At 38.2% G+C, this 25,000-nt stretch overlaps 1 protein-coding gene across 1 annotated transcript; it reads left to right on the forward strand.

Moving 5' to 3' along the window:
* gosr1 (golgi SNAP receptor complex member 1) lies at positions 1–24,719 on the forward strand. Its single transcript, XM_082503463.1, has 9 exons — positions 1–326; positions 3,123–3,234; positions 3,959–4,046; positions 4,172–4,279; positions 5,297–5,388; positions 8,685–8,759; positions 20,727–20,756; positions 22,625–22,707; positions 22,948–24,719. Exons 1-9 carry the CDS (start codon positions 293–295, stop codon positions 23,070–23,072), a joined length of 747 nt encoding a protein of 248 aa, XP_082359589.1. The 5' UTR covers positions 1–292; the 3' UTR covers positions 23,073–24,719.
* Positions 24,720–25,000: the final 281 nt, after the last annotated feature.

The raw sequence follows: 25,000 nt of genomic DNA on the forward strand, positions 1-25,000 counted from the left end.
CACGCTTGATATTTGGGGAAATCGACGGCGCATTTGGAGTATGCATTTGAAGTACACTTCGAATTGGGACAGCCGTCGTCGCGTGGCGGTGACGTAACCGCACTTGAAATGCGTACTTCAAGCGTGCAGACCCTGAATTGGGACACAGCCTTACTCTGCCCAGGCTGCTACTGGTCTCTAGGTGACGCTGTGTTGTAGCTGATTGGCTGACGCGGTCGTGCGGTACGTCCTGTACGTTTTCTGCTGACACGTGACAGTACCCGGATTTTGGTGACGTCGCAGAACAACAAAGATGGCAGGAATAGGAACCAGCACGTACTGGGAAGGTAAGGCAACACTCGAGCCTGTTTACAGCAAGTAGTATTATAACAGCACTTTTCTTTTTTTTTTTTTTTACCGTTTTCATAATATCAGCAATCAATTTGCCCCTGTCACTCCACCTCTGGCTGTAAGAAACATGGTTTAAAAACATACATGCCACTACAATACCAAGTTAGCTCCCAACAAGCTAGCGAACTAGACGCCGTGTAAGTTCATTTAACTCTGTTCCTTCGGCGGTTTAAGCCGTGTCGTTGATCTAAACAGCTTATCAGCCTGGCACATCGAGTGTGTCAGCTGCTTCGTTAATTGTCGGCAGTGAGCAGATAGCGTTTTCATATTTCCCCCCCCTTGGTTAATGTAGTGTTAAAACAATGAGCTTTGTTGCTATAACGGTCTTGTTGCTTTAGCTTTCGGTAGCACAGGAGGTTTTTTTTGTTGATGTTTAATGCAGAAAACAAAATGGCATATTTTTTAAAATTGCCCCCCCCCCCCCCCCCCCAATCCGGTGACAACTGATACAACTGTATCAGTTGTCACTGGATTAGAGGCGGGGTACTCCCTGAACAAGTCACAACTAAAACAACTAAATTGCTCATGGGACATTTCACCTTCGTAGTACCATGTTGGACCCGACTTTGGTCAGAGACTTTGGTCTATATTCGCATGAAAACATCACACAGTTGGCGCCAATTTGTGAATCTCCTGTACCACTACATCCCAAAAATGCTCTATTGAGATCTGAAGCCAGTGGTAGCCATTTGAGCACAGTAAAGTCATTATCATGTTCAGGAAACCAGTTTAAGGTGATTTGAGGTTTGTGGAATGGTGTATTATCCTGCTGGAAACAGCCATCAAAACTGTGGTTATAAAGGGATGGATATGATCAGCAACAAGACTCTGGTAGGCTGCTGCATTTAATTAATAATAATAATAATAAATTTTATTTATGAGCGCCTTTCAAGTCACCCAAGGACACTTTACAATAGGATAAAACACTTAGTAATTGATGCTCATTTGGAGATAAGGGACCTGGTAATAGCCAGCAGACCATTATAACACCACTATGAGCTTGAGCTATTGATTCAAGGCCAAATGGAGCCATGTTTTCCTGTTTTTTTTAGGATCCTGCTATTTTAATGTTGCAGCAGAAATTAAGACACATGTACCAGGCAACGTTTTTCCAATCCTCTACTGTCCATCTTTGGTGAACCTGTGAACTGTAATCTTACTACCCTGTTTTGTCCTTAGCTGTCAGAAATGACACCCAGTGTGCTGTAGGTAGGTTATCTGCTTTAAGGTTTGATGTATAGTGCATTCAGTGATGTTCTTCTCCATACTTTGGTTCTTACAATTGTTTTTGTTTTCTATTTAAGTAGTTCTTGTTGCCTTCCTGTCAACTTGAAGCAGTCTGCCCATTCTCCTCTGTCTTCAACAAGGCATTGTCTGCCAGGGAATTGTTGCTCACTTGATATTTTATGTTGATATTTTATGTTTTTGGACCATTTTTTTGTAACCCCTAGAAATGGTCATGTGGAAAAATCCTGAGTGTGAGTTTGTGAAATACTCAGACCACCCTATCTGCCATCAACAACCATGCCACATTCAAGTCACACAAATAACCTTCCTTGACAATTTGAACTTCAACAGGTTGTCTTGACTATGTCTTGACTTGACTATGCCTAAATGCATTGAATTGAAGCAAAAATTTCCCCGTTGTGGGATCAATGAAGTCTTATCTTATCTTATCTTATCTTATCTTATCTTATCTTATCTAATTGATTGTCTGAGAGTGTCACCATCTACCGGAACCGTGTTTGCACATATACTTGGCCAATAAACACGATTCTGATTCTTCTTATTATGATATTTGCTTTAATGAGTATTTGGATGTGTGTATTAAACAAATTGGCTAGAAAGTGTTTAATAGTGCAGGGCAATATGGCCAAAAATATTTATCACGATATATATTTTGAAATTTGCAATAACGATATAACTGACGGTAAGCACAACCAGAATTCATACATACGGCGCACTTCAATTTTTCAGAAAATCAAAGGATTGATTTTAAGAGCGACTTATTTTCCAAAAAACACGGTAATAACGACAGCCCGCTAGCATGCTCTACCAAAAATAGTGCTTTGGTGTGTATCTGACGGACGAAAGCTAAACCAGTTCCACACCACTGAACCATTTTTACAAACCAATTCTGGTTCATCTGTTTCATTCAACGATCTGCTTTCGCCCTTCTCATTCTCTGTCGCCGCCATGCTTTTTCTGCCAGGTGCGTATGAAAACAAAGGCACTGCGCATGCACGCTTTACCCATATTCTATCGCGATATTTCATTTTCTTATCATTGCCCAACATTATACCGGTATTACCGTGAACGGTATGATAGGGCCCAGCCCTAGTGTTTAACATTAATTATTCCTCTGTATAGGTTTCAGTGTTACATTTTTTGGATATCTGATATAAAATATTTTTAATAGAAGATGCACAAAAAGATTTTCAGTTTTGAAAATCTTGTCATGGTGAAATTTTGTTCTACATAGCTCTCATACTCTACTATACACTCTCTGCACAGTCAGCAACAGACAAAATAGACATCACAGCTGAGCAGTAGAGTCAAGTTGTCTTCATGTTGAGTTGCTAATTAAGAAAATAGCATTACAAAAAAGTTGAATGGACCATCTATCTATCTCTCTCTATCTATCAATCAATCATCTACTCTGGGGCAATACTTAATTGATGGTGTTTTAGTTATTTTTAAGTATTTTATTGGGTTGATTGCTTCTGTTACAGATCTGCGAAAGCAGGCCAGACAGTTGGAGAACGAACTTGACCTGAAGTTGGTCTCTTTCAGTAAATTATGCACCAGCTACAGCAGCTCCAGAGATGGACGTCGAGGAGACACGTAAGATTTAGGCTTCTCACTCAACCGCAGAGTTAATAACTACTAAAAAGCTGAAACAATTAATATTCTTTTAGCAATAAATCTTTACCAAATGTAAAGATGTATTTATTGTATTTTATTGTTGTCATATTTAATCACATATTTAATATTATTCTTAAAAACAACGATATAGTAAAAAGATATAAAGATATAATGAAAGCAAAGATTGGTTCCAAAGCTTAAACTTAATGTTTTTTATTTTATTTTATTGGAGTTGAAAATGGGTTACTAGTCAAAATGTTATTATTTTTAATTATATTCATCATTCAGAGTTTTCATATCTAGCCTGAATTGTAATTGTTAAAATGCATATTTGTTAATCAGCTAATCTACAGCCACCCCTAAAGTAGCTTGAATGGAATATTCTAACACAAAAACTACATGTTTCTTTATTGCAGACCTTAAGGATTTTGAGACCAAGTAGGCTTTTGAAACATTACCAATCAAGAAAAAAAAACTTGATTACTTACTTCTGTTTGATTACAGTTATTTATTTTTTACTAACAGCTTTAAATTCTTTATTTGATGAATGTGTAATTTCTGCTATGAAATAAAGCACATTTCTTATCCATTAAACACAAGAAAACAGTACAAGATTTTTTTTAATGTGAGTTAAAAACCAATTACAAATAAGCTGCTTTAAATAAAAATTCTTAATATTCTTCCATCTTATTTTTCCTTTCAGGTCAGACACCACACCTCTGCTAAACAACTCTACCCAGGACAGGATGTTTGACACCATGTCAGTGGAGATTGAACAGTTGCTAGCCAAAGTAAGTAAATTGTCTCAGGTCAGTGGAAAAGGACGGCAAAAAGAATATAATAAGAACAGAAATGGAAATATGCCTCGTCCTTCGTGTCTATCCATCCGTCCACTCTGTTTCCTTCTCTCTCTCAGCTGACTGCAGTGAATGACAAGATGGCGGAGTACACCAACTCTCCGGGCGCAGCTGCTCTCAACGCTGCTCTCATGCACACGCTCCAGAGGCACAGGGACATCCTACAGGTTTGCTGTCTTGTTCCTTTTTTCCTGTCGCTCATCTGTTTTCTATAGTTTTTTTTAACATTTTTATTTAATTGAAATCATTTTCTTTCATAGCGACTTCTTCTCAGTTATAGTTACTGAACTCAATGAAGAGCCCAAGAACTACTTTCTAAAGCACATACTGAGTCTTAGGCTACGTTCACGCTGCAGGCGAAAGCACATCAAATCTGACTTTTTTGACCCTGTGCGACCCATATCCAATCATGGTGTGACAGTGTGAACGGCACAAATCCGATATTTTCAAATCCGATCTGGGTCACTTTCGTATGTGGTGCTGAATCCGATACATATCTGATGTTTTAGAAAGGGACTGCTGCTTGAATGGTCAGGTCGCATTAAATCCGTCTTCTACGTCACTGACACAAGACAGACACCAATTATCAGTGCCGGAGAAGCGCCCGATAAGACATCGCGAACGCTTCCTGGCCGTCCATTGCAGATGTTAGTGAAACTGTTGGGAAGACAACGTTGGAGAAACGTGAACATTTTATTTGTACTGTATAATCTGCAGATTCTGACAGAAATCTGCAACTATCCTTTGAAGCACCGCTCCTCTAAAACAGCAATAAGGATAATTATTAGGCCATATGTAAATAACAAAATAACTTTATAACTTAAAGCAAAATTGAGAAACGTGAAGTCTGAAACAAGTCTTTATATTAACGGCCATCAGTCAAACAATACTGTTTGGTCTGGGTCTAAACAGAGCGCGTTGTGTGTGACGTCTTCTTTTGTGCATGCAGGCCGCTTTGAGGGTTCACACTAAAGCGCGTTTGCTGTCACATTTTATTTGTAGTATGAAGAAGTAGACAAAAAAATCGGATTTGATCAAAAAATTGGAATTGAGTAATAAGACCTGCAGTGTGAACCTAGCCTTAGTGGTTCAGTTTTGTCCTGTTTACCACTTGTTTGTTTGTCTGTCTTTCCTGTATTCCTTTTTTTAAAAACAAAACAAAAAAACCTTTATTTTCCTCGAAGGACTACACACATGAATTCCACAAAACCAAAGGCAACTTTTTGGCCATCCGGGAAAGGGAAGACCTTCTAGGGTCTGTCAGGAAAGACATTGAGTGAGTACTCAGCCACAGCACCTTCTAATTTCATTTAGCTTTTATAGCAGTGTGGGAATGTTTTAATTAATTAATTAATTATTATTTTTATTAATGTCGTTGTTGTTGTTGTTTATTATATTATAGTAAATGATAAGATCCTACACACGCATGCTTTCTTGTGTTTTGATCTGAAAGGGTGCTGAGCAATAAAAACGGTCAAGCACTGCTCTTATGTCGTAGACCTTATTCCTGAGAGGAATACGGTAATTGAAACTTCACTTCCATTTGGCATGTTCTTGAACAAATAGAAGATTCGTGCTCACTTTGGCCTTGCATTGAGGAAGTGCATCCTCTCTTCAGATTTGCACAGTTTGAGGGAATTTATTGAAACGAAGGTCTCCCTAGACCATGAGTCTTCTTTTTGCAGTGGCTTATTGATCTGTGAAGGCACTGATGATGGCAAACAGTGAGCACTGCAGGATTCTTATTGATCCTTCCCTGTCCATCTAGAGTACAAAGAGAAGAGTTCTCATGCAGAGGCGTCTTGCAGGCAGGCATACATGTTCAATAGGAATACACTCACTTAACTATGTATAAATATACAAATGTAGTATTCATTAAGTAATTTATAAAGCTCTTAAGGAGCTTACTATAAATTAAAATAGTTTACATTTTTCCAGAATGACCTGAGTGTGAAAAAACAACAGATTAAACAGCATTGGGTGCAGTTTTTCATTTAAATTATGAAACTAAGGATAGGGTACAGGATACTAAGCAGACTTTTGTGTAATACCAATTTGTGTCACGAGATGTTGTATCAAGTCATTGGACCCTCGAGTGTGTCTTGAGTCCAGCACAAGAAGAAGGTAAAATACCGATGAAATGACAGATATTGTGGTGAATCAGACACTGCTAGAAAATGATGCCTTAACCACCAGCAGCAGTAAAGGAGCAGTCAAATGCATGATTTTATTCTCTCTGTTTTAACAGAGGACGGGAGAGGTTATCAAATATAGTGTGAATCTTTACTTAATAAAGTATTAATCAGGATTTTCATTACATTTGAAATCACTGAAAGTAATATTTTTTTTAAGGACGCAAATGTATCTCTTTATTTTAGGAGCCACTTCATTACATAGGACATCGGTGGAGCTTTTTTTTTTTTTTTTTGGCCAATTGTTTTTATTTTGGTTTTTTTTCCACTTTAATGTTTTTTCTGCTTTTTCACCACTTTAAAAGCACCTTTGTCTGATCTTTTAAGTGCAAAAGATGCATTTTCATACAGTTTTCTAGCATGATGTGGCAACTTATTGCCTAGCAACCGGAAAATGACTTTTAATTAAAGAGACCACCCCTTATCTGAATGATCCTAAGTATCAATACTGGCAAATAATAGACAGAAAGCAATAAGATGTGACTTGAAAATATATGACAAAATTCTGTTGTCGAAAACAGCAAAAACAATTTCCTGATCACAGAATTCTGGACTTTGTGTTTTTACATTGTCTTCTTGGCAGCACAGTTTAAGCCTTGGCCTATCTGAACACTAACGTAGTTACAAGATGCTTTTATAAAATACAATTTTGGGGTCAGTACAGAAATGTGTAAAATATCATGACATTAATACAGTGATGGAATATCTGGTGCAGCTAAGCATTTTCTCTTTTGTCAGGCAGAGGGCAGTAGAGCTCTTGGCTGTGAAGTAAATGGACCAGCACACGTTTCAGAATATGTTTTCCATGTGGTAACAAGAAGGAGTCCAAACTATCTAATTGATACAAGCACTCAAATGAAACAGTGAGGCATATATCAAACACCATATCAATAACTTGCATTGTGCTTACAGACTACTGAAGCACACACACACCACATTCATAGTAATAGCATGCTGCAGAGCTGAGCTGAGATGTAACAACCCTTCTTCTCCTGCTTTGATTTTTAAATGTCAGCAACAAAAATGACAGTTTTCTATGATTTACATTGGTGCCCTTTTAAAAAGCCTCGCCGGAGTGATGAATCGGTCTGTCAGTACAAAGAATTCTGGTCCCACAGAAGCATCAGCCCAGTTGCTAGGGTGGTCAGATTGGGCTCAAGGCAGTCACTCTGGGGTGTACTATATGTGCTCATAGCCTTCCTCCTCCCCTGCTCGACGAGAGGGTGGGGCAGTGTTAAATGACCAGAAACGAAGAAGGCATGGGAGTCAGCAGTTCAGGGCTGCTGATAGCTAGAGATTCATCAAACAGAAAAGAATGGGTTTGCTGTGTTTACTTTGTGAGTGGTGCAACGCCCATTCATCACTTCTGACTGCTCAGTAGAGGAGAGCACGGTTTTTTTTCTGTTTCTTCATTAACCATAAAAAAAATCTCTCTTTCTCCTTTTTTTTTTCTCTAGGAAAACAGTTCTTTGAATTTTGCTTTCACTGCAGCAGCTTTAATTCAAAAGATCTGACAAAAATGACACATTTAAGGAATCATTATTTTTAAATGTCCCTGCAGTTTCTCAGACTCAGACCTACTTGGGCAGTTGGCCAATCATGGCTTATAGTTTTATGGAAACGCAATATTTAGTCTGAAGAATTATTATTATTGCAAAGGGTGGCATCCTTGGTGTGAAAATACAAAAAGGAAATTAGATATTTGATGCAGTGTTAAAAAAAAGAATGGGTTAGAAACACAAAAAGAGCCATGAAAGACAATCAAGTCGTTAAAAAAAAGTTTAAAATGCTTACCTTCTCTGTCTGGCTTTTCTGATTAATTAATCATTACATAATCACTGTATGCAATAGCCATATATGCTACAAATATTAGCAGTTTGTGTGAATTAGTAAAGCGCTACCATACCAGTAAAGCGATTAACACCTTTAACGCTGTTATCACATTGCTAATGTGCAGTTTAAGGAACAAGGCTTTTACATTTTTATATTCCTTGTATATGCTGTGTGTTTTAGTGGTCCTTGCAAAGAAGAGTGAGATCTGCAGGATAAAACGCAGATTGTCACCTCACTTTGAAAGTTAGCCAGCCTTTGGTACCCTGTGGCAATCTGCTTGTGAAAATTACATTGGCAGCCTTACAGATTGCTCCTTTTTGATTGACTTCTGATTCTGATGTATGCAAAGTTACAGAGACAAGAATTGGGATCAAGGCTGTCGCCTGTTAACTTGGGCTGTCATTTTAGATTTATTTCTTATCTACACTTTGAAAACTTGATTTTGACACACAAGTAAATCTGACATTGCCTAAATGTTGAAAATTACCATTCATTTAAAAAAAAAGAAAAAAGTATTATTCACGAGTGTATCTGCCTGCCTTTTTAGGACATACAAGAGCGGTTCTGGGGTCAACAACAGAAGAACAGAGCTGTTCCTAAAGGAGCATGAGCATCTGAGAAAGTAAGTTCCCAAAGCATTTGTATTATTTAACCATAGCAGTTAAAAGTAGAATAAGGTTGCCATCCTAAATGTGAAATAGTCCGATATTTTTTTTAGGAAAGCAAGCTGGAATAACCTTGATGGTGCAGGCCCACGATTTGGGAAAAACAAATAAAAATGTCTTTTTCTGACACATTCATTTGTTCTCTTCATGCGTTTACTTCATAGCAGATGTGAAGTTCTTCTGTTAATTCATAACTTAAGGTCTTATATGAGCATGCATGACAGAGAAGATCAAATCCTGATCTCTAGCAACCTTAGTATCCCACAATCTTTTGGCTGACTCTCAACCCCTGCAGAACAGCATGTGGTTCTTTTTTTATGCGTTTCCCTGTGTTTGTGCCAGAGGTGTTAGATGCACACTGCATGGAAAGTAAAATTGGATAGCAGCAGGGCACACACACACACACACACACACACACACACACACACACACAAAGAAACGAAACACAAATTTACCACAGAGCTATTTACATGGCCAATACATAGCAGTGTGACTGATTAGTATTTGCATTTGTTTCCCATATCAAGTTCTCAAAGGAATAATGCTGCAATTATTCCCTCTCAAAGACCTCTCCATTCATTTTCTAACAGGCTTTACCTGCTCCCACAATGCATGGCTAATATTTATATACTGAAATTGATGTTTATGTAATGACCCTTTAAAATACAGTGTGGTCTAGTTAAATAACTTTAATCGCATAGCATTTTATGGATTTTTTTATGTCTTTGAAATAACGCAGTTACACTTTTTTACTATATGTTCAGTTAAATATAAATTTGCATTTAAATTAGTAACTAACACGAAGCAACTAGCACGAAGGTCAGTAACGCTCCTGTTTCAACAACATTAAATTGTATTTAACAGGTATCTTAAATGTTAATCTAGCCACCTCCTCCAGCTTGTTTGAGGAAACACCAAGAGATTCCCAGGGCAGCCGAGAGCTATTATCTGTCCAACGTGTCCTGGATATGAATATGATCCAGAACCTTATTCTTTTGGTCACTACCCAAGGCTCTTTACAATAGTTGAGGGTAGGGACGTTGGACGACCAGTAAATCGAGACCTTTGCTTTTTCGCTTTGAGTCAATCTCCCACTCCCCTTGCCCATCACTCCTAAACAAGACCTTGAAATATTTAAACTCTTCCGTGGGACAATAACGCATCCCTGACCCGGAGTGGGCACTCCATCTTTTTCTAGCTGACGACCATGGCGTAAAACTTGGAGGTGCTGATTCTCATTCCGTCGCTTCATACTCGGCTGCAAACTGCTCCAGAAAAAATGAACAGAATCTGTGACAAAGGGCAGCACTAGCAAAGTCCAAAACCCACTGGGAACGAGTCTGACTTTTTGCTGGCTATGCGGACAAAGCAACAGTTTCTGTGGGATCGAATGGGTCTTGGCAATGGGTCCGACCACGCATACTCCCGAAGCATTTCACACAGAATACTCAGAGGGTATGGCTTCTGCAAGTCCGCAAAACACATGTAGATTGCTTGGGCTACCTCCCATGAACCCTCAATCATTCTCAAGAGTATAAAGAGCTGGTCCAGTGTTCCGTGACCAGGGCAGTTATTTGGGACAAAAACCACATTGTTCCTCCTGTATCCCGAGGTTCGACTAACCAGCTGTTAGTCGAACCTCAGATACTCTACTTTCCAGCACCCTGACATAGCTTTTGGGAGGCTGAGGAGTGTGATCACCCTATAGTTGGAGCACAACCTCTGGTCCCCCTTTTTAAAGATGGGAACAACCACCCCAGTTTGCCAATCAGACCTTTGGATTGTCAAAGATCTTTTACCGTCCAACAAAATTCTTAGTTAAAGTCAGCAGTGCTCCACCCACACTATACACAGTGCAGGTAGACCACCACTTTCCCCTCCTGAGTCAACTGATTGTTTTCCAGAAACCATTCGAGGCAGTCAAAAAGTATTTTTCCATGGCCTCTCCAAACTCCTCCCACAGCCCAGTTTTTGCTTCAGGCACTGCCCGAGATGTGTTCTGCTTGGCCTGTTGGTAACTATCGGCTGCCTCCAAAGTCCCACAGGCTAACCAAGCTAGGTTAGGACTCCCTCTTTAGTTCGATTACGCTCTTCACCTTCAGTGTCGACCATTTGGTTCAGGGGTTACACCCATGCCAGACACCAACTACCTTGCAGCCACAGCTCTGTGTAGCAGGTTCAGCAATGACTCAATGTCCCTAGTCTACCAATGGAATGTTGTCGAAGCTCTGCTGGGAGTGGAAGTGGCCTAGGGTGTACCATATGTCTCTGTGTTTTTTGTTTATTTGTTTGTTTGTTTGTTTTTTGACGGTATGTCTTTATAGCACCTATTTAATGGTACTGATAAACAGTATCAGTAAATTTAATACTGCAGTGAAAGTGTCCATGGCTCCTTCATCTCTGTATTCTGTAGGTCTGTAGTCAGTTTTATTTAATACAGTGCCAAATTACAACAACAGTCACCTCAAGGCGCTTTATGTTGTAAGCTATACCCTACAATAATACAACAAAGAAAACCCCAACAATCATATGACCCCTATGATCAAGCGGTTTGGCGACAGTGAGAAGGACAAACTCCCTTTTAACAGGAAGAAACCTCCAGCAGAACCAGGCTCAGAGAAGACGACCATCTGCCATGAGTGGTTGGTGTGCTGTGTCTATTTTTCTCTTTGTCGTCCCCCATTTCTTTTGTGTTGTCCAGAAGGAAATGGAATGCGGTGCTACAAATGCTGTGACTCTTCTATACTGACCTATAGGTGGCAGCAACATGCCAAGATATATAGCAATGTGCAAATAAAGATGAAGAAGAAGAGGACTGCAGGCCAAAAGAAATGGATGTAAATAATTGAGAGGAAGGAAATGGATTCAACACATTTGTTAGAGCTCAAGGATATAATCAAAGGTATTGCTGAGTTAAACAGAATAAAAAATGAGCAGAGGTATTCTAGCGTTCACAAAACACTCAATATTTGATGGTTAATTGGAGTACAATTCAGCCTGTGTAAGTTCAGTGGTTTTCAAGAATCACATAGGTACTGCTGACTGCTGAACTGTATAACATGACATTTCATTACCATGAATTGTTCAGGTGGGAAACATTTGGTCCTAGCATTCATATGGATGCTACTCTAACGCATTACTGCCCATGTTATTGGACACCGAGCAACCCCCTGATGGGGTTGGCGTCCCACAGAGAACAGTGTATCTTACCACACCACAGAAACTGCTCAGTGGATGTATCATACAACCCATATAACACAATGGATGCTTTAACAGCATCCCAGTACCAGACAGTACTCCTGTGACATAATAGCTGGAGATGGCTTCTATTTCGTGGCTGATAAATGAATATTTAGGTGTGCTCATTTTAGCACATGAGGGAGACAAGTTAATGCTTCAGGTGCTTGAGTGGGTCGAAGAATATTTTGGCTCCAAACATCTTAACTGAATATGTAATATAAATTATTTTAAAATGAAGATTATTTAAAAACACACACACACAGCTAAACATTACCATTTGAGATGCTTTCTCAGCAGTCAGGCTGTTTTGCTTGTCATTTGCATTTGATCAGGATATTGTTAATTAAATTTTGTTATTAAACCACAGCCCATACTATCTATAGGGCTTCCCCTTACCATTGGCATAGATGGGAGGGAAAGTGGATACTGGAGATGAGGATTGAGTTACACTTGATTGATCCTATTAAAGCCATAAAACAGGAAAGGGAAAAGAGAGAAAAGGGATGTAATGTGTTGGTGAGTATCACTGTTATCCACAGATACCCGATAAATATGAGAGATTTGAGTGAAAATCTTACTTTCCTGGCGCAGTCTGTGATGATCTCTTGTCAAAGGTGACTTTTATGGAAAAGTAGCATGAATAATGAGGTTTTTTTTATGTAAAGCTGCATGATCTGTTTTAATTTATTGAACTTTTTTTGCTTCATCATGCTGCCCCAATAATTTAGCGTGGAAAATGTAAGTAGGAGGCCTTGTGTAATGACTGTGTTTGAACCATTTATAAATTGGCAAATGATGGCTTGAGGCTGCCAAACTGGTCAGCTAAGACTAATCAATTTGCAGCCTATAAAACAGCTCTCTTGCAGTTAATCTACAAGCTACTGCAGTGAGTGAAATGCTTGCAAATCTCTATTGATTCTTAAGAGAACCCACTGAAACAAATATCAGTGAGCAACTTTTATTTATTTCATGACTGCACCTTCAGATATGAAGATTCATACCTATGTTTTATCATCTGAGAAGGGGTCCGCTTTACCATAGGAGTGAAAATATAAAGAAAGGAGACAATGTGGCAAGCATCTACAAAAAAAAATCATCCTCTTCCTCCTCACCTCAAGATTCATCACCTGAGCTGAAGTCAAGCCTCTAACACATGAAAATGTGTATAAACATGTTTATGTGTTCTAGATATTGTTGCAATTACTCATTTTCAGCAGCTACGAATGAGCCGGCTTTAACAACAGTAGCTGGTTGTAAGCTATTATGCCAGCTAACGTTAGGCTTCAGTGTCTTAAAAATCACATTTTCTCACTGACAGTTTGACACTCTGCGAATTAACTCTCGTATTTGTTCTCATGTGAGAATATAATTTGAGTCCAGTTAAAAAAAACAAGTTTCATTAATGCTCGGTAACAGTGGATAACAATAGCTAACAGCGGTGCTAACCGACAGAAAAGTTCATTGTATCCTCAACATCTCACCTCAGTATTGCTGTCCTCAGGAAGAAGTGAGCTTCTCTGACTCCATGACTTGTATCGGATTCTTTTCACAAAGATTTACAGCCTCCTGTAAATGGTTACATAAGCTTGTCATCTGGCATATAAACAGTGGACTGGTTAGATTTTCTTAACCAAATCCAGTTGTTAAGTGATGACGTATAAACCCTGCTTCCAGGTCCAAACTACTCTGCGTTTATTAAGTGATCACTGTTGGCCTCTCTCGGCAGCACATTTTAAAGATTGGTTTTTAAAACCTTACAGTATAACTACAGACCAGCAAATACAACAACATATTAATTAGGGGTGGGGGGAAAAATCGATACTGTGTAGTATCGTGATATTTTGTTTGCTAATAATGTATCGATACAGGGACAGCAGAAATCGATATTTTGTTACAAAAAAAGTTTTTGTGGACTGGAACATGCTCTGACTTCAGAGCATGTTGATCAGCTCCTTTTTCTGAGCAAGAATCCTGACATTCCTTCACTGTCCAAATGTGTTTAACTTTTTTTTTTTTTTTTGGCAGCGATAAACTAAATTTAAGACATGTTTTATTTTAATTAAGTTTAAAACTTTTTTATTTAATGTAAAATTATATTTTGTTTTAATTTACTTTCAAATTCTTCAGTTGCTGAATGGGCTGCATAGTTTTCATAAATTGCATAGTTCAGAATAGCTATAATTGTACCAGATGGTTGCATTCAGTTAAGTTGGACTAGACTGTAATACAAACCGTTCAGTTTGTCAACAATAAAACTGACTGAAATGAGAGAAAGACTGAGTGTGAGACTTTGATATTAGATAAAATGAATATTGATAAAGCTTACCTTTATGTACAGAATCTGAATATCGCAAAATATTTAAAAAAAATTGCAATAATATCGTATCGTGCGTTAAGTATTGTGATAATATCGTATCGTGGGATGTATGGTGATTCCCACCTCTAATATTAATCACTAACCTTGTATTGTGGATGGATTATCTCAGTTGTTCTCCTGACTGAAGTTTGGCCCGTTTACAGCATCCTGCCATGCAATTACATTTGTCCCTAACCATTGGAAACCCTCACATTAACTTGAATCAAGTGGAAAAAAGTTAGCGTTCATCCTCCAGCTTTACCGTGTTTACAGTATATTATGCTAACCATAACTGTGTAGCTAGCCACCACTTACCACATCATTATATACCAGCTTGCTCAACTTAAGTAACCCTACAAACGTCACTGCTGTTTAGTTTTTTGTCTTTGTTTATGTCAGAAGTGATAGCAGAGCGGTATGTATTAATTTTTTCTGAAATCCCTCAGTCAGAACATGCTATATTATCTTTAGATGGAAACTAGCGAGCCAACTCCCTGCTAACTTCAAACTCCGTTAAACTTCATAAATTCTGTTTTCGTGGATGCCTGGATGTTAAATTTAATTGTTACACCTGGTAGAGCAGCCACACTCATCATTTTATTAAAGATGAAAGAATTTAGACCATTTTTAACTCTCAGTGATGCCACGTTGTCCGTTTGACTGTGGGACCTGAAGCGGAGTTTGGACCCGGAAATGGATAATGACGTCAGACTTAAAGACAGGATGGCAAACCAAATAGTGAAAGACTATTTTTTTGTTTGTTTGTTTATTTGCTTGTTTGTTTGTTTGTTTTTTTTAACACACAAACAGTAGTAGAAACACACCGATTGGCCACAACTATTACTGGGTACAGTCTAAATTTAATGTTTTCGATCTCTCTTGGTTGACTAAAGCTGCAACTATAGCTAGGATTATGTACTTAAATTGGAAGGTGTAAGAAAAAAAACTTGAATGAAGTTGAATCCAGTCTATAATCTACTGACATCTAGTGGTGAGGTTTTATACACTGTAACTTTAAGATAGCTTTCATCAGTTTTCAGTATGTGGTTCTACAGCAGTCAGATGTTTCTACATATTAGAGCTGAAAGCTGTTTTCAGTTTTGTCACTGATACTCATTGCTTTAGCTTTAGTTTATAATAGTCTTTGGCAAGTGTAACTTGATGCCATTTAGTAATTAAAGCTACTATAAATGCTGCTGATCTGTTATTTCGCCTCATCATTGGTTCTTTCTCCATCCTTGTAGATCTGTTTTTCCATTTCTCTTTGCCATAGAGGTTAGCCTTCATAAATAAACAAGAGATAGGGAGGGAGGGGTAAGTCCATTAAAAGTTCATGCTGCAACAGCTTTAATGGTAGTGGTCACATAAGGACTTCTAGTTCAAACTCACAAGGAAATCCAATGATGATTCTCTGGATGCTTTTCTTTTCACTCACAAAGTTGAGTTATTAAGCTTTAAGATATGCTCTGAGTCTTTATTTCAGTAAATACTGTCACAACTCATCATTTTGTGTCCATTTAGGCTCTATAGTCTGCCTGTTTCTAAATGTGTAAGCTCTGTTTGCCAGGCTCATGAGAATTGCATGTGATGCTTTGCTTCAAGTGAAAAAGCATCTAAATATCATCTACATATCAAACAAGACATATTCAAATTGTGCATTTTTATAACAAATAAAAAATTAAAAAGTTAGTGCAGCATAACGAACAAGGGCATCAAATCGCACGATCCATGAGCCACATCCAACAGCTGCAAAGAACCTGCAATTTGTGAATGTTTCTGTTTGCTAATCATTAAGGCCAGCATGGTTGCTGAATAATTGTGTACTTTGCTAAGTTACTTAGGTAATTTAGCAAAGTACACAATAGTAATTTGGTGAGAGTTAGGTATTTTACAACTACAGTGCTTAGGCTGTGTGGGTTAGTTATCTTCACAGTTGTCCAGTTAATCTGTTTTCTTTTAACAAGGACAGTTAATTGCCCATTTTAATAATGAAAATACTCAAATAGCCAGGGCTGGTACTTCTAAAACTGTAGTGGCCAGTATATCATGCCAATATCTCTTTTATAATTTTTTTGCAAGGTCTTGATCATGGTGAACTCTTCAGGTTTTCCACCTAGCATTTTAAACAGGTGTTCAAAGTCTCTCTGTCACTCTGTTGTCTTCAAGATGCCTGCATTTAGTCTGTCTAGCCTGTTGCCGATTTTTAAGTTTGCACCATGGATACACGGTGAAGTGCTTTCTCGTATTTTTTCTATCACATTACAACTTACCACAGAACTAGTTCAGGACGTTTAGAGATTTAATTATAGATTTACCCAACAAAAGTGTTTGTGGACCAATTTGTGTCAGTTAATTTATGTTTTTTCACACTTTTGTAATGATATGAGGACAATACCACAGCTTATTTTAAATCTATCATCCATATCAACCATATTAGCTCACACAAAACAGTCCATTATGATCTATTTCATATCCATTTCCTTGTGAAAGCAATTTAAACATCAAGATTGTTTACGGTTTGGGAGAGAAGACTAATTTCAGTGAGTTGAAAGTGTTTAGCTGCTTACTGGCATGTTCTGATTTTCCTCTCAGTACTTAATGTTGGTAATGTTTTAGTGGGACTTCTCAGTAGCAAAACGTGTACCATAGCTTCATTGACAAATGATTCTCCTACCAGAAACGCTACATCCAGATGAACAGAATGAACTTTCTGGGATTTCCTTACCAGGATGACTGAGCATGCAGTTTATGTTATCTGTTGGCCCTTCAACTAAACTTTGATGTAAACTTTGGAGGTCATTCAAAGCCCTTCTTTGGATATTGGCTGCCTTTTCTTCTTTTCTCTGTCAGGACGATCCCACGCTGCATCAATTATGTTGTGGTACAGGCTCTGGGGAGGCACACCATGCTGACATAGGCCAGGTTTTTGGCTAAGAGCTCTTTGGGAATCATCGTGTTGATGCAAAATACAATGTTGTGTGTATCAAACTTTGTTATCTTTGGCATTTTTCATAGACTGAGCTGAACAAATGATGTGTATTTGCAACAAGCTGCTAGAAACAAAGTGGTTTGCTAAGTCGACTGTTATGTGTATACACAATACTGATTCATATTAGGTTAGTTAGGTGCTTTTTTCAGTTGAGTGGCTTAAAAGACAAAAAAAAAACCTTCCTCTGAAAAGGGTGAGGTACAAGGATTTGACTGAAGATGAGTGAAAAAGCAGCCAAACAGAAACTATGAAAGACATTCAGAAAGCCTAAAGGACTATTGGCTTGAGACAACTTTAACCCTTGTATGGTGTTCGGGTCTGTGAGACCCGTGTTCAGTTTTTTTCAAAAGAAAAATTAAACAATTATTTTTTCACGTGTAAATGTGTTGTGTCTTTCCACTCACTCCACTTGATTATAACTGATTTATTTATAACATTTTATATAAAAGAAAAACGAGAAGCACATTAATTCATAAATGTGATCTAACAAAGGTAAAGGGAAAAAATTAACCATGTTTGCTGTTCATATGTCTTGTAATTGGGATGAAGTAAACATCTGTTGAGTAATTTAACATAAAATTGTTTGATAGTGTTAATTTGGAAAGCCAAAACTCTAGCGGGTCCACCAGACCCATGAACACTGGCTGAGTAACAAAAATACGAACACCACACAAGGGTTAAAGGACTTGTGGGCAGTACTGTTTTAATCCTTGTAGCCATGATTTTGCAATGCATGTAGTATTTTTTTTTTTAACATACTGTTCAGATGAAACCAAAGTGTACATAATTGTCAATAAGCATTCTGTCTGTGTGATCATTTGTTTGTGAATCGCAGCAGATCATATGGACAGTATGGGTTGATTCATCAAAATGGAAAGGGCAATTAGCTGGAAGCTAATGAGTGACTTAATGACGGCAGGAAAACAACTGACCAAGGGAAACAGAAAGAACCCCACTCAAAGCTGAAACCACAGAAATTCTAATATACATAAATGGCACAATCAAGCTCACCACTATAGCTGCAAAATGATTATGGAGGATATAAAGCATAAATCTTTTGCCACATCTCATCTCTGCACATAAAAACTCCATAAATCAAGGCGGATCCCGAGCTTTCTCTTTTTCCTCTTCAGCTCATTATTTATCAGCAGAACACTGTCAGGTGAAGGACAGTTAAAGGCTTCGTTTTTTTGTCGCACCTCCTTCCATCTTTTAAGCAGTCTCTGTCCATATTGCATTCTTAAGTTCTTCTTTTTTGGCCTCTTTCAGACATACAGTGTTTATTCGCACCAATTAATTTAATATTTTATTAACCAAATACTTATTTCAAGTTTTTATATGTTTTAAAATCTCAGATCCTAGAATATAATTTCTGGTCTTTTTCTAATGCTATAAAGTCTTATTCCTACTGCATAATTGCCTAATTGCAGTCTTCTTCAGTCCACCCACCAGCTCCCATAATACATTTATTAAGTGAAATGGTAACTGGCATCTAACTCATAATGAAGTTAGATGCCAGTTATCATTTCACCTCCTGTAACTGATTTCATTCAGTCAGACAAATGCAGTTACGATCTTACAAACTACTGCCAAAAAAAGCAGGTTGGTGCCAGTGTGGGCAGCTGTGATCCAAGAACAGAAGGATGCACAGCCCACATTGTGAATATGCATTATAGTCCAATTGGTCCTGCCCACTCGCTGCCTAGAAGACAAAAAGTTAAATAAGACATATTACCTTTCAATACCACAGATAGTAGGGAGCTCTAGTGAAAAAAGGTCCCTTGTTATGTCTGGGCTTGGCTTTCTTTACCACCTTTCCTGTAAACACTCACTGCAAAGCAAAATAAAAGTCAGCTGGAGCAGAAAATAGTTCTATCAAGTCACAGATGAAGAAATGGACTGCTAATTGGTACCCAGTAATAGTTTATCAAAACTGAAGCACAGATATCTGAGACTGACTTGACCTCGCAGCAAACCATAATATTATTCAAATAAAAGCGCTCTAAAAGTTTATGATGCAGATGCATGCGTGCACACACACACAAACACAAACTGTGCATTTTCCTTTTTATTCTGAGTAAACTGATATGTTTCGTAGGTCATTATTTTGATTTGCTGTGGTACAAGACAACAGAGTGATATTCACAGGTGGGCAGACTTGAGCAAGTGAGGTACTGGAACCTAGAACGGGAGGTTTGCCCACAGGGAGCATAAATAAAAGTTATAAGATAACTGACTATCCACTAGTCAAAGAAAAATTGGCAGATTAGTCAGCTACCAAAATAGTCTTTAGTTGCCCTAATTGCTAGTAACCTAGAGGAACTACAGTTTTTGCCACATTTTCCAGCTCTTGGTGGTTTCCTCTCATGTTTGCCCATCAACAGAGAGAATGACAGAATCACAAAAACTGTGATGCAATCAGGAAGATCTCGCATCTTGCAAGTGAGGTATAAATCTTTTAGCGCCTTCTCTTACTTCATCTCAACATTGTTAAGAGCTTAACGGAAACCGCACATTGAGCATGCAGGCGGAGGATGTGGAGCTGCTGAATGGAAGATGAATGACTGTTGAACTATGAAATACAATCCCTGCAGTTTTGTTTGTTTGGTTGACTTTAGTTCTCTGGAACATTATCCAAATTGATTCCAATTAGAAGATAAACCGCTGAAAGCTTTTTTGCTTATGAGCAACCTGAGACACAAAACAAGTGTTACAGCATAAGAGGTTTGTGTGGGATTAGGAGTGTAGCAGTGCCTTCCACTTTCCCCTCTTTTATGCAGTGATGCAGAACGTTAACCTCCGGGCATCTGAGTTGATTTATCCATGAGGGGAAAATGAACAAAACAAATAAAAAAGAGAAAAAAAAAAAGACTAATGCCTTTTTGGTGCAACTCAGTCACTGCTATATGGGCCAAATATAATGGTGTTGTCGCCCTTGCAAACATCAACGGATCCGTTGCAGTTGGCGCATGAGTGTACAATTTGCTGGCGTTTGCTCCCATTTTAATGATAAATCAGTACAGAAGCTCAGAGACTCACAGATTGTACAGGAGGAGATCTTAAAAGACACTCAAAACTGTGCAAGTTTTGTTCTGTTTTTTAATTTAACAGAATCTACCACAACTCTTTCTTTTTTTTTTTTTGTGAAAAAGTATATCAGTCTTCCAACAGCTTGACCAGACCAAACCATACTGTAGCATGGCCTTTGGTTTTGTGTCAGGAAGTATACAAATTCTGCCAAATCAAGCATGCAGATTCCTTGTTTATTCTGCAGGGCTTGTATCAATATCTAACCAGTGCCCTTCCCTTGCGTTTTTCTCTCCTTCTCACTGTCTATAGCTCAGATCGACTGATGGATGACACAATAAGGTAAGCCCTTCTTTCCCTTATTCATCTGTGTCTGGTTCTTACAAAGATTTCTTCTTGTTTGTTGTTGCTAAGTATGTGCTCACAGAGCATTGTTGCTTTGCATTGATTTCCCCTTTATAATGTGGCTGGCTCTTTTCAATATAATTTAAAGTCTCTTAAGATGAGTATTGTTCTGGTTTCTGGCTATAGTTAAAAAATGGGTTTAAAAATTACAGTTCTCTCAGGTGTGACAGATAACACGTTATCTTCTTAAATATAATGAACTGTAGTTTACAGGCTATCCTTTTAAAAAGTTTTGTAGATGTAGTTAGTTTAATCTTAATGACCTCAGTCCAAGGAGAAGAGGCACTGTTTGCTGCACATATTGCATTAAGAGGCACTATCATAATTTGTGATCTGGGGTTTTATTCAACAGTTTGCTGGACAGTTTAACATTCCTCGTTTAGGTCACCAAAAAACAAAAACTGACTGATCAGAGTGCACTTCTGTCCTCCAGCTCTGATTCTCATGAGCCGGTTAACACTGACTAGTCGAGGTTGCTGGTATCAGCAAAGTGATTCTTCCTGACTGAGGAGAACATGATCCCCAAAACACAGCTCCAGGCCAAGACTGCAGATTGTCCCCTCAGCAACCTCCAAACCACAGGAGATGCTAAGACCCCACCCACCCGTACTCACACATCACACGCACAACACGTTCAGACGAACACAGTGGTCATAGTCTCTCAGTGCTCAGTCGAAACACACATGCACACACACACACACACACACACACACACACACACACACACACACACACACACACACACAGAGCTCATCATGTTTACCAGCCAAAAGAGTAAACAACTGGTGATTTCATTTACTTTGTTTTCACCGGCATCCTCTGGGGATCTTTTACTCTGAGATGGGAGGAATTGGTCCCCTATGACTAGTTCTGTTTGTCACCAGTCTGAATACTAGCATAATCCTACATGTAGTGAAAATTTAGAATAATTGAACATTTTTTGCTCGAATCAAAAATTTTCCTTTCTATAATATGACATATGTTCAAATAGTATATTATTCATTGTGTCGTATATAAGGGGCGTTAAACGGGTCTAAAAGCTTTTATAATTGGCTGATGTCACATCATCTTTAAACCGATTAAATGATGCTTCTCAGCATGTCATGTCTTTTTAAAGTAACTTCTCTCCTTGCATAAGCAAACCAGTACCACTCGCAGCCACTGCTGCTGGCATCTAGCCATTAGTTATTGTTTATAGAACCTGTTTGTGGATCTTTTTTGGTACAGCTGTGGAGAGGTTACTGTAAGAGAAATAAATGATTATTAGGGATTAGTTCTTACAACTAAAAGTTGAACAAAGTGCTTGAAGGTGGGCTCTGAAGCTTGTATTGATTATTTTGTGTAACATAGAGCCTGAAACTTTTCCTGCCAACTGCTCAGCTGCACTTTGCTGCTCTGAAGATTCCTGAGGCCCAAGTTTTAGAACAAGAAGCACAATACCACAGCACATCTGTACTGCCCTTATAGGTGCCTAACCATCTCATAAAGATACTGCATGTAGGAGGGAGGAATAGTGTTTGAATGAGCAGGAATGATCACAATTTTAGGTTTTACCCTTTAAATCCTTTTCTGTAGTTTTGGTTTACAAAAAAAAGGTTTAGAAACAGTACTGAATGACACAGGGGATTTACAGCACCACGATGTTTGGTGGAGACAACCAAAGTAAAAAAAGAAAAGATAAAAATTACATTTTCTAACTCGCCTACAGTCAGAGGTACTTTTCCATTACTAATAAAGAGCAAAGACATGAAGGATTGTCACTTTTCTCTACTCATCTGTTTTGCTACATCTTTCTTTTTCTTCAGCATTGCTATGGCGACCAAGGAGAACGTAACCTTCCAAAGGGGCATGCTGAAATCCATACAGAGCAAGGTCAATACTCTGGCCAGTATCCTTTATGTTGCACATGTGCAGTGTTGTATGCGGGGAACCAAATGACCTCCTTTAAAGTTATCTTTAAAGGATTTCTAGACTGAAATCAGTATAGGACATTCAAAAATTAGCGCTCACATATTTGATAGAAAATGGTCTTTCTTATTAGGATTTATAGAAATGTAGCCAGTAATAGTGTTACTGAGGTTACTATATCCCATATTTGTGTATTTTTCCTTAATTTACACTCTTTCAGACCGTTTCCCAGCTATCAACAACCTCATTCAGCGAATCAACCTGCGAAAGAGAAGGGACTCTCTGATCCTTGGCGCGGTGATTGGCGTTTGCACCATTCTCCTCCTGCTCTATGCCTTCCACTGAAACTCAGTCTTTAAAGAGGCAGGATTCATCTGCTCTTTGTAGCATGGAAACTCTCTGGGGGCTGAGCTGAGTGATTGGAGGACCCTGGAGGTTCCCGAGCAGAAGGACATTAAGTTGGTCCAGTTTTGGGACAGGAGCAAATTTTGGCCAACATTTTCTACTGAACCTGTATTTAGCAGCGGGGACAGATGGCGGGTTGGTGGTTGGGTGTTTTCTGCCAACAAGAGAACGAAGACCAAAACTACAAATAAGACTAGATAAAAAATATATATTGATAAATCACCTTGAGAGCAATTCTGTGCCACTGAAAGTGTAAAGAGACTGAGATTGTGTGATGGATTTATTATTATTTTTTTCACAGGTGAAGGATTTTAAGCTGAATGGTTGTTTTTAATTGGTGGAGTGGGATGGATAGTTAATTGTGGGCTGTACAATGTGAATTAATAAATTATTCATATCAGTATGTACAACAAAGTGTGTGACACTAGAAGATGCTCATTTAGAACATTTTTGAAACTCTATTATTTGAAACTTCATCAACATTTCTGCATAAATGTAATGCCACCACAAGGCTCCAATAATAATAATAATAATAATAATAATAATAATCTATTACATTTTATGTGTTTTACCCGTGGAAAGTGGATTTATAAAGTTAATGACAAGTGGGAGAGAGATTCAAGAAAGTGATATTGAGGTTCAAAGGCAGAGCCATCGGTTGTATCTTACATTTTTACATTCAGAGGTTCTGAGCAAAAGTGTTAAGCCACCCCACATTTCTTTGTTTTTGTTTGAAAATGGGAAATATGTGCAGCAGTTTTTTGAAACATTTATAAGCCTGCGTTAACATACAGTTCATAAGGCAAAAAAAGGAGTTTGTACAGTTCTAATAAGCTTGAAAGTCAATATTTCGTGGGACCAGCTTTCTTGTAATTTCTTTTGTCTTCAGCAAAAGTTCTCCAGATTTCTTGATAGACGTTCAAAACTCTTCTTTGGATATTCGATGCCTTTTGTTCTTTGGCAGAGTGTTTGGGATCAATGTCATGCTAAAAAAGCTGATGGAACTGCATGGTGGATCAGTCTGATGATACTTTTGCAAATACAGCCCCAAAACACGACGATTTGAATAAAAACCTGTGTAATGTTGCCTTTCCTCCCTGTTTCTCTACCTTGCACTGAGACCATTTCTGATGAGACTTCAGTGAACAGTAGACGGACAGAAAATTAGTGAAGAAGAAGCCAATATCCAAATAAAACCTTTGAAAGACCTTCAGGAAGACAAAAGCACTATTGCGCAAGAACGCGTTAAAAAAGTCAAGAAAGACTGGCTCAGTGGAAGCAAAATATAAAGAAATGAGGGGTGGCTCAAGACTTTTGGACAGCACTGTCAATAAATTAACTCACAGGTTAATCAGGAGCCATTACTTGTTAAAATAAGGCATTTTTAGTATAAGGCAGTCATGGCATAGAATGAAAACAATCATTACTTGCACACATCCACATTAATATATACATTTCAGTTACTTCTTACTGTAATCTTTTAAACTTGTGTTAAAGTTTTTGTAACTTGCTTGATCGTCTAAGTTCAGTCCTAAATCATTGAATATAAGAAAGCATTAAATAAATGGCAGCTTTTCTCTTTTGGGACAGTTGATCCACATGCTTGCCTGATTGGCTGTTTTCAAAGCCATGCAAAATAAAGTATCTTTTAAGAAGAAAAAAACTGGTGAAATATATTCAGTCACAAACCTTTTTATAGTGCACTGCTTCAAGGTTTCCATAGCAGAAAAATGAAAGCAGGGCTTGATGACCAGCCTCTGGTGGAGTTAAACGTTTTGCACATTTCACAGTGTACCTGGCAGACCTGAGCCTGACTGACTGCGTCTGGTTTGAATCCACTTGGAACTCAAAGAGGCACTAGAGGCGCT

The sequence above is a fragment of the Aulonocara stuartgranti genome (assembly GCF_965226115.1).
Source record: "Aulonocara stuartgranti genome assembly, chromosome: 14".
Classification (NCBI taxonomy): domain Eukaryota; kingdom Metazoa; phylum Chordata; class Actinopteri; order Cichliformes; family Cichlidae; genus Aulonocara; species Aulonocara stuartgranti.